Below are 14,113 nucleotides of genomic sequence, written 5' to 3'. Positions count from 1 at the left end.
CCGACATCTAGCGGGTATTAAGCAAAAGAAGATGACCAGTGAGATGTCGGCTGCTCCAAAATCATGTTGTATCTCGGCTATTTCAACAGATTTTTAAAAGTTGGTAACTAATATAATATTTTTCACAATTTGGCCAACATTTTGTTAGTTGACAATTTTAGAAAGTATCAGATGGAAAGGGAGATGTAGCTTCTAAAAATTTCGGTATCGAAAAAACAGTCCCGCGAAACGTCGGCTGCCACCTTACAACATTTCTAATTTTACCAGAACATTTATTTTTCATAACAATTTGTTACAAAAGTTTTGGCTGTTTGCAAAGATTTTTAATTGTTTTTTTTTCAACTGTGAGTTTTCTGCTGCTGTACAAATTAAAGATTCAAGTCAGCATTTTGATTAAAAATCAATATTTTAAACTTTCCCTTTCCCATGTGGTCACACTAGGAAACCGACAAGCTTTACTTTGATTGATAAAGAGATATGTAGACATAGTAAGCCAAGGGGGGGGGGGGTCTATGTACTCAATTCAACTACTTCAAGTTTTCATATCAATTTTGAGTTGAAAAAGTGAAGATTTATCTATGTCTCTCTTTATTGATTGACCCCCCAAAACTGCCAGCTTTGATTGATTTTATCAAATCAATGAAAAATTGACAGTTTTCTTGAAACTTTGAATTAAAAATTAACTGCAAGAGTAAAGACGTGTGACGCCACTCATGGCCTAGAAACTTCTCGCCCATATATTTCTTGGAGTGACGTCACATGTGGCCTAGGAATTTTTGTTTCTTGGAACACTTTTTCCAACAAAATCGCTTTTTTGTTGATACTTCATTCGGAAAAATTGCTATAATACTTTGCAAAATTAATAAACTTTTAACGTTCTGAAGCCCAGTTCGGAGCCCTGTCCAAGTGATTTTCAGAAAATTGCTCGTCAAACCCGATGCACCATATGTTACGCGCAAATTTTAGAAAAGCTTCAATCAAAGCTTAAGCTCTTTCTTAAAAAAAATCCCCACGTGGAAGAGGAGTGACGTCACATGTGGCCTAGAAATTTCACTTTTCGTAAAATGTCTCCTCTTGTTTCGAAAACTTTCGTCATTTTCTCTTAAACTATACACATTTCCGAATCAGATTTCCAAAAGGCCCCCGGCCATGGGAGATCCGATGACGTTTGACACCTCAGATAGAGAGAAAGCAGAAGTTTCTATTTTTGATTTCCTCTTTCAACTTCTTCTTTTTCATCATGCTATCTACTTCTGCTTCATCTCAAATATTCAGCCCCTATTCATTAGAGAAAGAGCACATGCACGAGAGAGCAAACTTCTTCATCTCGAGAAGTGGGCGGGGCCGATGGGTGGCGGCATGTTTCCTTGTTCGAGTCCGCCCATCAAGGCTTATTGAGTTTTTGTTAAAACTTTTATAGAGTTATCGCGTAAGATATGGTACATATTACACCAGATTTGATTCGCAAATTTTTATGAATTACTTGGGCAGCTTGTCACATGGTGGCAGAGTGTCTCATTTCGGCTTGATCTACGTAGATCTACAAAAAATGCGGGAGAAGAGACACAGAGTTCTCAACTGATTTCTCATAGTTAAGAACGTGCTGACGTCACATTTTTTGGGCAAAAAATTCCCGCATTTTTTGTAGGTCAAACCGTGATGGGACAGCCTGGCACCGTGGCTTGTAAAAAAACGCTAAAATTCGATGACTTAAAAAGTTGTTAATTTATATCTCAATCCGTGTATTCCTCTCGGAAAAGGTATTTTTCGAAGTTCTAGGTCTTTTTTTTAATTTGGTCAAAAACTAAACTTGTTTTACATTGAAAAAAAATTAAAATAAATTATTATCAGTGTATAAAAGCCAGTGTACTCCATTTAGAACATGGGCTTTTCTTAATTTTTTCTGACTTTTCTAATTTGAACCTACATATTTATCTCTGTTAAATTGATAGCTGCTTTCCTTTTTTGAATTTCTGGTTCAGAAGGTTGCGAATAACTTTTTAAAGTCGAAAAAACAATGTTTCCCAATTGTCCCTCCCAAAGCTACTCCATCTATACACTTTTTGTTCCGTACAATTTTGACCGATACCTAGCTTAGTCCAAGTGGTCCCTTACCACTTGAAAGACTAATTTCCAATTCTCACACGGACCTCTCGGACTAATACCCTCCTTCTCCTATTGTTTCGAAGTACCTGTTTCCACGGTGACCCTTTTCTCATTACCTACCTACCCATTCTACAATTGAATTTGTTCACTCTTGTTACTACTACTAGTGTGTTTCTCTTGATGATTTCAAGGTCGTTTTCTCTGGGTCTCTAGGAGAACATTGGGGGAGGTACTGCGAATTAACTACCCACTAACTTTATTTATTATTTGTGTTCTTTTCTTCATATCCTTTAAATCCAATTCTTGTGTTTTATCTTTTTTCTTTGGTTTTTGGTTTTTTTTTTCTGAAGAAATTTTTTTAAATGAAAAACTACCCATTTTGTACAATTCTACGAATACGAGAAGAGGTGTCTAGGTACGTTGGGCCTACTTCTAAAACTTCTGATATCTCCGTTAGTTTCAAAGATATTCAAAATTTGTCAACGGCAAAATATTTTTCATGTGTTTAGCAATATTTTGTCAGTTAGCAAAATTTTGATGGCTTTAAACGAGGCAGAATGGTTTAAAGAGGGGAAGCCGCTGTGCCGCCAAATTTCGGCTAATCCCTAATTATTTAGAGTGACCTCAATTATAGGATTGCACCTACAAACTTTCAAAGTATAAACTGCTTTGGTTTAATGAATGTAAAAAATATTTTAAGGAACTAAAAACATTAAAATAGTAAAAATTATCAATTGCCCAAAATAATGCTTTCCAAAAATATGATTTTTTCAACAGAACTGAACTTTTTTCATATCTCAAAAATTCTAATTTTTGGCGCAAATTTCATAGTTCCCAAATCGCTTTTCTTCCAATTTTAAAGTCCCAAATCCCGAGAACACATTAATTTTTTTCCAAAACTCGAAAAAAAATCCTCTCACAGCTGGTGTTGAAAGTCGTTATCACCACATTTTTCATCATCTTCTCCTCCTTTACATGCACCGCCCGTTTTATTGCTAAAGAAGTGTCACCAGATGGAGATCTTTTGCCGAGAAATATGTATATATAATTTTCGAGAATTTTTAAATATCCTTTCATATATCCTTTCAGTAGAAAAATAGCTATTTCCTAGGTAAGCAATTTGAAATTTTTGTATAAAAATTTTGAACAATCGGCAAAAAATTAAAATTTATAACTTTTCAATGTCATGTTCATTTATTGGTGATTTAAAATTTAAATATAAAAATTACAATACTTAATTTATTGTTTTTGCAGATTCAATTCCGTTTTCAAAAGAGCTCTCCTCCCTAATTCGAATTAGAAGACGATTTTTCGAGAAAAAAAAACGAGAATTACTAATTTGAGAGAACGAAGACAACTTCCTCTCCAATTTCATTCAGTGTGCTGGCTGACTGGCTCTTTGCCATTTTATTCCTCCTTTTTTCGAAATTTTATTCTCTGATCTTAGAATGGCTTCATCAATTGTGCTCTAATATCGTTTTAAAAATTTACGAAAAAAAATTTGCTACAATTTCTGATCTCGTCAAAAATTTGGGCTTTTTTTTTAACTTTCCAAAAGAAATTTTCATAAAACAAAAAAAAGTTGTGTTATATTTGTTAAAAATTAGGGCTGTACAAATCGGCGTCCGGTCGTCCGATTTTGATACCACCGGACGGTTTTGGGGTAGGTTTCCACGGCGGCCGACAATTTCCGAGTTTCGCCACTCACTATACTTAATCAGCAATTTTATAGTGAGTGGCGAAACTCGGAAATTGTCGGCCGTCGTGGATAGCTACCCCAACCGGACGCATGTGCGTCCGGTTCGGACGACCGGACGTCCGGTTGTACAGCCCTATAGCAAATACCTAACTTTCAAAAATATTGAACTCCCCAAGAAATTTGAACAACTTTGGCGCGAAATTGAAAAATGCAGTATTAGCCCAAAACTTGCCAGATAATTTGAAATTTTTTGGCGCTGTATTCAAAATTTCAACTTTGCTCCTCCACCTCCGTCTCAAAATGTTATTTTTCTGATCTCATAGTATGCCAAAAATGGCTTCATTAATCGTGTTCTCTGGTTTTTGTGCGTAAATTTAAGTGGCTCAATTGAATGAAAACACTTGATTTGACACATTAAGTGTGTAAGCATTAACATTTTTTTTTTGAAAAAGTTGAATTTTCAATAAAAATTTATCAAATTTAACGTTATAATTTAAAAAATATTTCTGAAAATTTCCAAATTCGCGCCAATTCTTAATTCTAAAAAGGTTTTCAAATTTAACTTTCCCTCGAATTGATTTGACTCAATTTTTTTCGAAATGTTTTCCAATTTTCGCTCAAAATTGCAGATAAAAAATTCGAAAAAATAGGTGGCCGAGTTTTCTTTTTTCACGGCCACCAAAATTCAAAATTTTCCAAAATTTTAATTTTTTGACAGGTAAAAAAAATTAAATTCGCGCCAATTTTTAACTCATAAATTAAATTTCAAGTTAAATTTTTTTTTTGAAATTTGAAAATTTCAATGTTGCGCCAAATACGTAAATTTCAATTCGCCAACGATTCGCAAAAAAAATCGGAAAAAATTGGTGGCCGAGTTTTCTATTTTCACGGCCATTACTGTGTGCCTTTAACTTCCCCAAAAATCCAGTACATTGAATATTGTCAGTTATAATCCAAAGATTCTTTCCCTACTTAGCATACATATTTCTCCGAACCGTTCGCAATCTCTGCGTCTCTTTCACCCCGTGTACTATTTCCGTTTATCCAATTTTCCGGCTCATTGCCTCTATTATCATCATATCATTTCAGCTTCTTCTTCTTCTTCTTCCAATTCACTTATTTCTGTCAGTTTACGTACAATGCATCCATCGAATTGTCTTCTGGTACTTTCTGCCGTTCTCCTTCTCACTACAGTTTCCCACGTGGCAGCCGTTCGTTGTAAATGCACAAAAGAGTCCGAAACGGTGACGTGTACAGATGGTGTGTGCGAAACTGAAAATGGATGTGAGTTGGTTTTTTTATATAGAAAAGGCAACATTTTGTCAGTAGAAAACTTTTTGATATCTACAGCAGTTAAGAAGATATGGCTGTTTTAAAAACGTGCCTGCTCAGTATTGGTGCCAAGCGATTTATACCAATTTTTCGAACATGGAAGAGTTTTCCAAACCCCTCGGCCACGGCCAAGCAAAGTTCAGTTCACTAGTTTTCCACTAGTCAACACACATTTCACTCTACGTTCTATGTCTCAAGATTAGAGGACATGCTTAGGCTCTTTCCCGCCCGAATTGGCTAAATCGGCTAGAACCTGTCGACCAAACTTCCGGTGCATTCGAATTGACTCTGAGAAAGAGCAAAAATGGATTCTGAGCATTGAGCATGACAAATAATTAATAGAATTGAATCCTCGGGATTCCTTAATGAAGGGGTATTAAGAAACCATGAATTCATGAGAATGCCTACTTTCTGGCGCGAAAGTAGCGGCAGCAGAGAGAACATGCGGTGAAGAGAGATTTAGGTGCCTTCGCTACGAGATATTCCAGCGCCAAAACGGTAGGCATTCTCATGATCTCATGGTTTCTTAATATTGAGAAGGAACAGGAACCTAGAAAAATCAAGTGGCCGAGTTTTTTCATATGGCCTAGAAAAAATCAAATGGTCGAGTTTTCTCATGTACATAGTCTAAGAAATTGGAAATTTTCAAGTTTTTTATGTGACCTAGAAATGAGTTTCCGAGTTTTCCCATATGGCCGATATTTTCCATCTGGCCTAGTTTTTTCATGTGGCCTGGAAACTGGGACTTTTTCTGAAAAGCATTTAAAATTCTATTTAATTTTTTTACAAGTGGCCTAAAATTAATTGCAGAGTTTTTTCACAACAAATCGTTTAAAAATTATCAAAAATTACACAATGAGAAATTTTTGCATTCAATTTTAATTTCAAAAATCGGTGGCCTAGAATTTTCTAGGCCACGTCACCAGTTCCATTAATACCCATGCAAAGATGTACAAAACAAGTAATTATATCCGGCAGTGAACCTCTTCTCCAAGTGAATTACTCCATTCACTGGGTACCCCCATGTCTACTCGAGATTATTATAATAAACAAATCCGTTAGCGAAAAATGTCCTTCACTAAATCTAGCGGATAATTTACAAATACAAACATAGGGGTCACATTGGAAAAGTTCGGCCACCACTTAATTTCTCTTCCATGTTGAGGAACTGTGACGTCATACTCTTTATTTCAGCATGTCTTATGCTGGATCATCCATCGATGGGAATTCATTACACATGTCACACGAGGGGTTTGAAAGACGGAAGCTGTCATAACCGGTAGGTCAACTTTTATTTTTGGTGATCGATGCACCATGTTTGCAAGCTCAGCTGTTTTTGTTTGGCGGACTAGTTTTTCAGTTTTATTTATCTTCCATCGATAAGAATTGATTTTAAAAATAGTTTTTGAGCAAAAATTAAATTTTCTATTTTCCAATTTTTGTGAACATTTTGAAAAATTTCTTTGCAATTTATGGATAAATTCCAAAAAAATAGTTTTTCAACTATTCGATAACTTTTTTAAATTTTAGACTTACTTTCTCGATTATTCAAGGTGCGGACTTAAAAAAATGTATTCCAAAATTTAATTATCGGCTATTTTATCCAATTGATCTTTTTTTTTCTATTTTTCGATTTTATTGCACATTGCTCAGAAAGAGCAAAAACTCGGTCACAGAGTTATTTTACAATTCTCTGTAGATTTTCATAAGCATGACCGAGTTTTCTAATTTTCTAGGCCACGTACCAAACAGTATTCTAAAAGTCGATGCACCATGTTATATTACTCATTTTCTAAATATTTTTCCTTTTCCAGAACCTCAAAAAGCGGAGTCTCGGTGAAAATTTGCGGTTGTAACGCTCCGGACTTTTGCAATTTCTCCATGTGGCCAGACAAGTAAGTGAACAAAAAAAATTATTTGAATTCTAACCGAATTTGGCACCGGATATCAGGTGTCAAATGGCAATATGCCGATTGTTTTTTGTGTAATTCAAAACATTTTCTGTGAAAATGAAAAAAAAACCGGCTGGAAGAAAGAATGACGTGGATTTTGAAATTTTAGAAAATTATTCAGGTTATTTGAAACTTAGGGGGTGTTGGAGTTAGGGGGAAAAGGTCACAACTAGGTCAAAATTCTTTTTTCGAAATGTTCCAATTTTCGTGACAAATGTTTGAGGGATTTTCAAATTTCCACAGAAAAAAATTGACGATAAATTCAAATTTTCTGAGAACTCTTTCAAAAAATCAATAATTTCCAGATCAGCTCATCACCATCACAAACACCATCACAAGCATCATGACGAAGCTCAGGAAGAATCAATTAATTCAGTTTCCCGATATTCTACTATTTTCTCCTTAGCAGCTTCATCTATTCTTTATTTTGTCCTCTAACTTCCTAAATAGACGCTAATTTTCTCTCTAGTCCCGGCTCGCCGGTGGAGCTCTGCTTCATTTTGTGATAATTTTCCAATTTTCCACTTTTTTCTGCAAAGTTATTTTAAAAACCAATTCTGACCTGTCTTCTCACAATTCACTGTAAAAAAGGGTATTTCTTTTCCATAGGTTGGGTTTTGCCACGTGGCCGCGAATGAGAAAACTTCGGCCACGGCGCAAAAGTTGGCCAGTGATTCCATGTGTTTATATTATGCAAATTTATAATTTGATTATTATAATAATAATTTTCTTGTATTTTCTTTAAGAAAAACAATAAAGTTTTTCGCTTTTTTGTGAAAATCCTTATGTGTTGTTTTAAAAAAAAATCAAAAATAAAATCAGATTTGAGAAAACTCGGCCACCGATTTTTTCGCAAAAACACAGAGAATTTTTCGAGAATTTTCGAATTCAGAAAATTGATTAATCTAAAAGTTTAGACAAAAATATCGAATTTCTTGGTTTTTCAAAGATAATTTGTGATATTTTTTCACAAAAAGATCGGAATTTGAAATGTGGCCGTGAAAAATCGATGGCCGAACGTTTTTTTCGAAAATTGAAAAAAATCTTTTTTTTAACTTGATATGCTAAACAAAATTTAGAAATTGATCTGTATCGATTTTGTGCATGGCCGGGAAAAAATCGGTGGCCGAGTTTTTTTTTTAGAAGAACATAATTTTTTTGAAATTTGGGGCAAATTTAAAATGTGATTCTCTCAATTTCTTTCAAAATACTTACGTATATTATAACCAAAGCTAACAAGTGTAAGTTACATGGCCGCGAAAAAAAAATCGGTGGCCGAGTTTTCTAAAAATTGGTTTTTTTTTTGTAAACGGAGACACTGAACTAAGAGTATTCTTTCAATTATTGTTTGCCATGTTTTTAATCGTATTTCTAGATACATATCATAGCCGCGAAAAAAAAATCGGTGGCCGAATTTTTCTAAAAATTGAGATATCATTTTCTTCGCTACTTTTTTGAACATTTTTCATGAAACATGTCTCAAAAATTGTTGGCCGAGTTTTCTATTTTGGCGGCCACCTATCGATGAATATGATTAGATTACTGTAGTAGAAGTGTTCGTCTTTTGAATTTATAATGAGCTGTAAAATTTGAAAAAAAATTCTGCAATGCATATTAAAAATGAAGCTGTCTATAATTTATAATTGTACACGAAGGAATAAAAAAGAAAATACAAATCAAATTTTGCTCTTCTCAAGCGCAGTAAAATTATCGAATACAATTTCCCGATCAGCTTTGACTCGTTCACTGGCAAACCATTCCCAACGAAGATCAATGAGTGGCTGCTCACAGCAATAACGATATGCAACCTCAATATCCGATTGATTGGCAACACTGGAATCCGAAGCGTGATCGATGAGAAGAGCTCCAGAATAAATGCGGGCGATGGTGAAGGCGATGTGACGAGCGACTGAGTCGATGCGAGTTTCACCTTGAATTGCAGAATCACTCGCTTTTACGAGAAGTTTTTGAAGTTGTTTTAGAGCTGATTCCACGGCTTCTTTCGATTTTTTCAGCTTCTCGTCTTCTGGAATTTTATTTTCAATTATATAAAAGGTTTTTCATTGGAATTTCACCATAATTTTTATTCTTAATATTGTTTTCTGAAAATTTCTGATTTTTTAAAAAATGTAGTTATTTTTCGGTGGCCGAGTTTTTTTTTTTCAACTTTTCAAAAAATTATTTTCCGGATATTTGAAAAGTAATTTTTAAACAACTCAAAATTCTGCGATTCCCAAAAGTTTATTTTTATTTCGAAATGAGCGGGAAATTCAATTTTTTTGAGAAAAAATATGGCGGGGAATTCAAATCTTCTAAAAATAACCTATTGGTGGCGGGAAATTCAAATTCCTAGGAAAATACATTTTGGCGGGAAATTCGAATTTATGACACTCTAGTGGAACTTTTTGTATTTCTGGAAGAATTTCGTTTCGAAAATTATTATTATTTTTTATTAAAAAATTACTAGAAATTTCAAATTCTTGATTTATTTTGTGAAAATTTTTTAAATTTTCTCCGAGAAGTCTAAAAAAAAGTTTCAAAAAAAAACTAGAAAATTCGGCCACCGATATTTTTCCACGGCCACGTAGCAAAATAAAATTAAAAAAATTCCAAATACCAACCAGTCTTGGTATTTCCCAAAAGTTGCTCAACCCGTTTTCCAAAAGCCAACAAAATATTTTCTTTTCCAGAAAATACACGAAGCACATCAAGTGATAGAACATTGGTAGTTCCTTCCCAAATTGGAGTTACTTGAGCATCACGAAGCAGCGTTGGTAGACCAGTATCCTCCATATATCCCTGTCCACCAAAACATTCAATTCCTTCAGAAACCATCGGGACCGCCTGTTTTCCAGCGTACAGCTTGAGCACCGGAGTGATCAAACGGAGCATCATTGCTTCTACGTCACTGCTTTTTCCAGCTTCTGAGAGTCCGAGGAGACGGGCGGCTTCGAAGAGAAGAAGCATTGAGCCACGGGTATCTACTTCCATTTTTGCTAGAGTTGTCGTGTGGAGAGGCCATTTGGACTGAAAATGTTTAAAGTTTTTTTGGAAACATCTTTAAATTTCATGAAGGTCAAAAAATTATTGATTTTCTAAAAAGAAGTATCGATTTCCAAAAAATTATGGATTTTCCAGAACAAAAAAAGGATTTTCCAAAGGTTTAATTGGTCTGAAAAATCAAAAAAGTGGAAAACTTCGGAATTTTTTCCAAAGTTTAGTGAAACGGATTATTTTTTTCGGAAAAGTATCAAAACTACGGTACCGGGTCTCACGACAATTGTTTATAATGCGAAAAGGTGTGCGCCTTTAAAGAGTACTGTAGTTTCAAAAAATTGTTGGCGGGCTTAGGACTTAGCTTCCGCGGGATTTTTTTTATCTATTTTTCATAGTGTTTCTATCGATTTTTGAAATAAAAAATTAAAATTGCACTTTCTGAAATTACTGTACTCGTTAAAGGCACACGCCTTTTTGCATCTAACAAACATTTTTCGTGTCGAGACCTAATACAGTATTTTTTACAGAAATTTTCGCGCCTGGGTAACTAAAATAATTGAAAATTTTAAATTTTTACCTGTGTTTGCCCAAAAACGACACGTTTTGTGGAGTAATCTCTGGCCAGTGAGATAATTCTGGAAAAAAGTCAGGTTGAAAAATGGGAATTTTGAAAATCATAAATCACCCAAAATAGCTTGAAATTTAAAAAAAAAACCACCGAAAAAATGTCGAAAGAGAACTGCAAGACCAATCAGCGTCTTCTAACTCCGCCCACCCCGTCTGATTGGTTCGAAAGTGGACGGAGCGAATCGCTGATTGGTCGCAGTTCTCATGTCGGAGGGTTTTCAAAAATCACGTTTTTTTTTCGATTTTTTTTTCAATTTTTACCTTCTCATGTATCCCAACGATGCGACTGCATTATGAATTCTCGTAATATTCAACATATTCGAAATCCCGGCCACACCACGTCCCTGATCTCCGATTCGTTCGGCGATTGCCCCATCGAGAAGCAATTCGGCCGTTGGCAACTGTTTAGTTCCCAGCTTATTCTTCAATCGAACCATTTGAATACCGTTCAGGTTTCCGGATTCATCACGGATTTTCAAAAGGAATAGGGAAAGTCCACGTGATCCTTCGAGCGCATTTCCATCCGAATCAACGATTCTTGCGAGAGTCAATGCCACGTCAGCATCCACTGCACTACTGAACCATTTATAGCCGTGGAGACGGTACTGAAATCTCTAATTTGCATAGAATATCGTAGTCTTTCCTGAAAATCCTACAGTATCCTTATCGATTTGTACAGCATACGTGTCACATCCACCTGCCACATCACTTCCACCCTTCTTCTCAGTCATCCATTGTCCACTAGTCCAGGCTTTCGAAGGATCCCGAGATCTCAGACGATCAACAGCTTCGGTGGCTAGCTTGTGCTTTCCGTAGAGGTTTAGGGACTGAAGATTTTATTATTTTATATTGGTTTTCCATGATATTATAAATACATTTTTAGAGCAAATGAACAGAGCTGTTGTAATTTAATTTAACAACAGTAGTACTACAGTAACCTAGAAATTTTTTTTAAGGGAATTTGTAGTACTACCGCTTACTTATGAACTTGATTGATGATAAACCGGTACAGTACCCCTACCGTACCACTAGAGAAATTTGATATACAATATTAAATTGGGTCAAATTAAGAAGAAAAAAAAAACTTTTTAATAATTTTTTTGAAAAAAATTGAAAATTTTAGAAATTTAATAGAGATTTAACAGTTTTACGGGAACAATAAATCATGAGAATGCGTACTTGGTGCATTTTATTTGACGCGCGATATCTCTTAGCGAAAACTGTTCTCGCTAAGAGATATCGCGCGTCAAATAAGATGCACCAAGTACGCATTCTCATGATTTATTGTTCTAGTAATAATATGTATTAATCGGGAATACAAAATTCTGAGAATGCGTACTGCACAACATATTTGACGCGCAAAATATCTCGCAGCGAAAACTACAGTAATTCCTTAAATAATTACTGTAGCTGTATTTAATGTTCTTTATTTTTAAAAGACATTTTATCGATTAAAACCTGAGTTCCGTAAATCGACACCAGCGTTAAAATATCAAAATATACGGAAATAATTTATTAATCGATAATGTATAAAAATACAGCAAAAAAAAACTACAGAAAATTGAAAACCGCTGTTAAAATTGGTTTCGTAAATCGGGCCCGTAAATCGAGCCCGTAAACCGACACAACCACTACAGTAGTCATTTAAAGGGTTACTGTAGTTTTCGCTGCGAGATATAGTTATATTTTGCGCGTCAAATATGTTGTGCAATACGCATTTTTAACATTTTTTGTCCCCGTAATAATATACGCTTTTTTATTTTAAATTTGAAATTTCGGCTTTTCTGCCAGTATCAAATATTTTTGACCTACAGTAAGTGTTTTAACAGCTCCATCAGTCATAGCCATCGGACAGGAAACTAATCCAGCAGATGGAGAGAATAGGAAAAGCTTTGCAACTTGATGAATTCTCCGAACAAATGGATCAACAGAATCTTCGTATCCAATACTAATCACTCCTTCTTCTGCACAAATTTGTTTCAATTTGTGCCACTCATTGCACACAATCAGTTTATCAACTCGTTTTCCCCAAGCATCTTGATGTTCGAGACGAGGTTGTTCGAGTTCTGCTTGTCTCCCGAGATGCTCGACTTCTGATGTTATGCGGTCGCCAAATTTCGATAAATCTGCAGCCACTCTCATGTATTCCGATTCGGGGAGAAGCCGACGGAGCGTTCGGTCGAGAATTGGGTCATCTCTGGAAAAAACATTTTAAATAAGTTTGAAATTGTTATTTAAATGGAATTTCAATTATTAAATAACTTTTTTTTAAATACTCATACGCTAAATTTCGTATCAAAAATACGGTACCTGGTCTCAACGCGACAAATTTTTGCTAAATGCAAACATATGTGTGCGCCTTCAAGAGGGTACTGTAATTTCAAACTTTCGATTCTGTGGAGTTTTTGTCAATAGTTTATACTTTTCTCAAGATTTGTGAGAATATGTGTAGTTTTTCAATAAATAAATAAAAATATTTTTATCAAAACTATGAAAAATCTAATAAAAAATTCCGCAGAATAGAAATTTAAAATTATAAAACTTTTTTATTCAAATTTTGTGTTTTTTGCGCCAAATATACGGTATCCGGTCTCGACGCGAAACATTTTTTATTTTATATGAAAATGGTGTGCGCTTTTAAAGAGTACTGTAACTTGAAACATTGCGGACTTTTTTAATCGATTTTCCTTTTTTTACATTACATTATTCCAGGTTTCGAAACAAGTGAATATATTTTTCATCGAAAAATTACAGAGAATCGTTTTTTTTAATCCGCAAATTTTGAAACTACAGTACTCTTTAAAGGCGCATGCCTTTTTTGATTAAAAACAATTGTCGCGACGAGACCGGGTAATACAATTTGAATTTTTAAAAATTTTCAAAACCAATTAACGAACTTATAAGGATTGTGCAGTGTGGGTCCCGTCTGACTGAAACCGCCCGTCTTTGCGTGGCTGTATTGTGTGTGTCTGGCGGTGATTGTGGCGTTTGCCGACGAGGATGAAGCCATTCTGGAAAATTTTGATTTTTACAAAAAAAAATTTTTAACATGAAAAAAGCGTGCGGTTATTTGATTTTTAAAAGGTTTTTTTGGAGAAAATATTGAAATTTTATTTTTTGGTAATAGAAAAAATGACATTTTCAGAAAAAAAATAAGGTCGAAAATTTTTTTTTAAACTGAAGAGTTCCTAATTTTCTGATTAGCATAGTTTTTTCGACTATCGAAAAAAATTAAAAGTGGGGAATTTAAAAATAAATTTGAACTTTCCCGAACACACAAAAAGAATTACCTGACAGCGTTGCCAATTCGATGCATTTTGGCCTGTGTCTCTGGGCGGAGTAATCTGTATAATGGCAAATAAATGACCAATAAAACAGAAAACGTCGGGAAAAAATACAA

General features: G+C 34.7%; 2 protein-coding genes across 3 annotated transcripts; one reads left to right on the top strand and one right to left on the bottom strand.

Annotated features, from left to right (window-relative positions):
• The first annotated feature begins 4,894 nt into the window (after positions 1-4,894).
• Positions 4,895-7,859, top strand: nssp-35 (Activin_recp domain-containing protein). Its single transcript, NM_066929.9, has 4 exons — positions 4,895-5,089; positions 6,332-6,416; positions 6,952-7,032; positions 7,395-7,859. Exons 1-4 carry the CDS (start codon positions 4,945-4,947, stop codon positions 7,525-7,527), a joined length of 444 nt encoding a protein of 147 aa, NP_499330.2. The 5' UTR covers positions 4,895-4,944; the 3' UTR covers positions 7,528-7,859.
• An 852-nt stretch (positions 7,860-8,711) lies between these two features.
• On the bottom strand, positions 8,712-14,057 carry acdh-11 (Acyl-CoA dehydrogenase family member 11). Of its 2 annotated transcripts, NM_001038289.7 has the most exons (8): positions 14,004-14,057; positions 13,611-13,724; positions 12,526-12,910; positions 11,370-11,540; positions 10,975-11,318; positions 10,664-10,721; positions 9,711-10,116; positions 8,712-9,115 (listed from the first exon to the last, which is right to left on the bottom strand). In NM_001038289.7, the coding sequence occupies exons 1-8, from the start codon at positions 14,027-14,029 to the stop codon at positions 8,766-8,768; spliced, it is 1,854 nt and encodes a 617-aa protein (NP_001033378.1). In that variant the 5' UTR covers positions 14,030-14,057; the 3' UTR covers positions 8,712-8,765. The 2 variants fall into 2 exon arrangements, with proteins under 2 accessions (NP_001033378.1, NP_001379451.1); NM_001392194.1 differs by lacking the exon at positions 14,004-14,057 and having other exon boundaries at positions 8,714-9,115.
• Positions 14,058-14,113: the final 56 nt, after the last annotated feature.

This window comes from Caenorhabditis elegans, chromosome III (genome assembly GCF_000002985.6).
Source record: "Caenorhabditis elegans chromosome III".
Taxonomy (NCBI): Eukaryota; Metazoa; Nematoda; class Chromadorea; order Rhabditida; family Rhabditidae; genus Caenorhabditis; species Caenorhabditis elegans.
The sequence above is the reverse complement of the archived record's forward strand: the minus strand, read 5'-3'. Positions and strand labels throughout refer to the sequence as shown.

Bases quoted from the DNA above. Each gene is read 5' to 3' on its own strand.
- nssp-35 (NM_066929.9), top strand. From the start codon at position 4,945: ATGCATCCATCGAATTGTCTTCTGGTACTTTCTGCCGTTCTCCTTCTC. The intron at 6,417-6,951 runs GTAGGTCAACTT...TTCCTTTTCCAG, and splicing joins GACGGAAGCTGTCATAACCG to AACCTCAAAAAGCGGAGTCT. The intron at 7,033-7,394 runs GTAAGTGAACAA...AATAATTTCCAG, and splicing joins TTCTCCATGTGGCCAGACAA to ATCAGCTCATCACCATCACA.
- acdh-11 (NM_001038289.7), bottom strand. From the start codon at position 14,029: ATGCATCGAATTGGCAACGCTGTCAG. The intron at 11,541-12,525 runs GTAGGTCAAAAA...TAAAATCTTCAG, and splicing joins GAGCTGTTAAAACACTTACT to TCCCTAAACCTCTACGGAAA. The intron at 10,722-10,974 runs GTAAAAATTGAA...ACTTTTTTCCAG, and splicing joins TCGTTGGGATACATGAGAAG to AATTATCTCACTGGCCAGAG.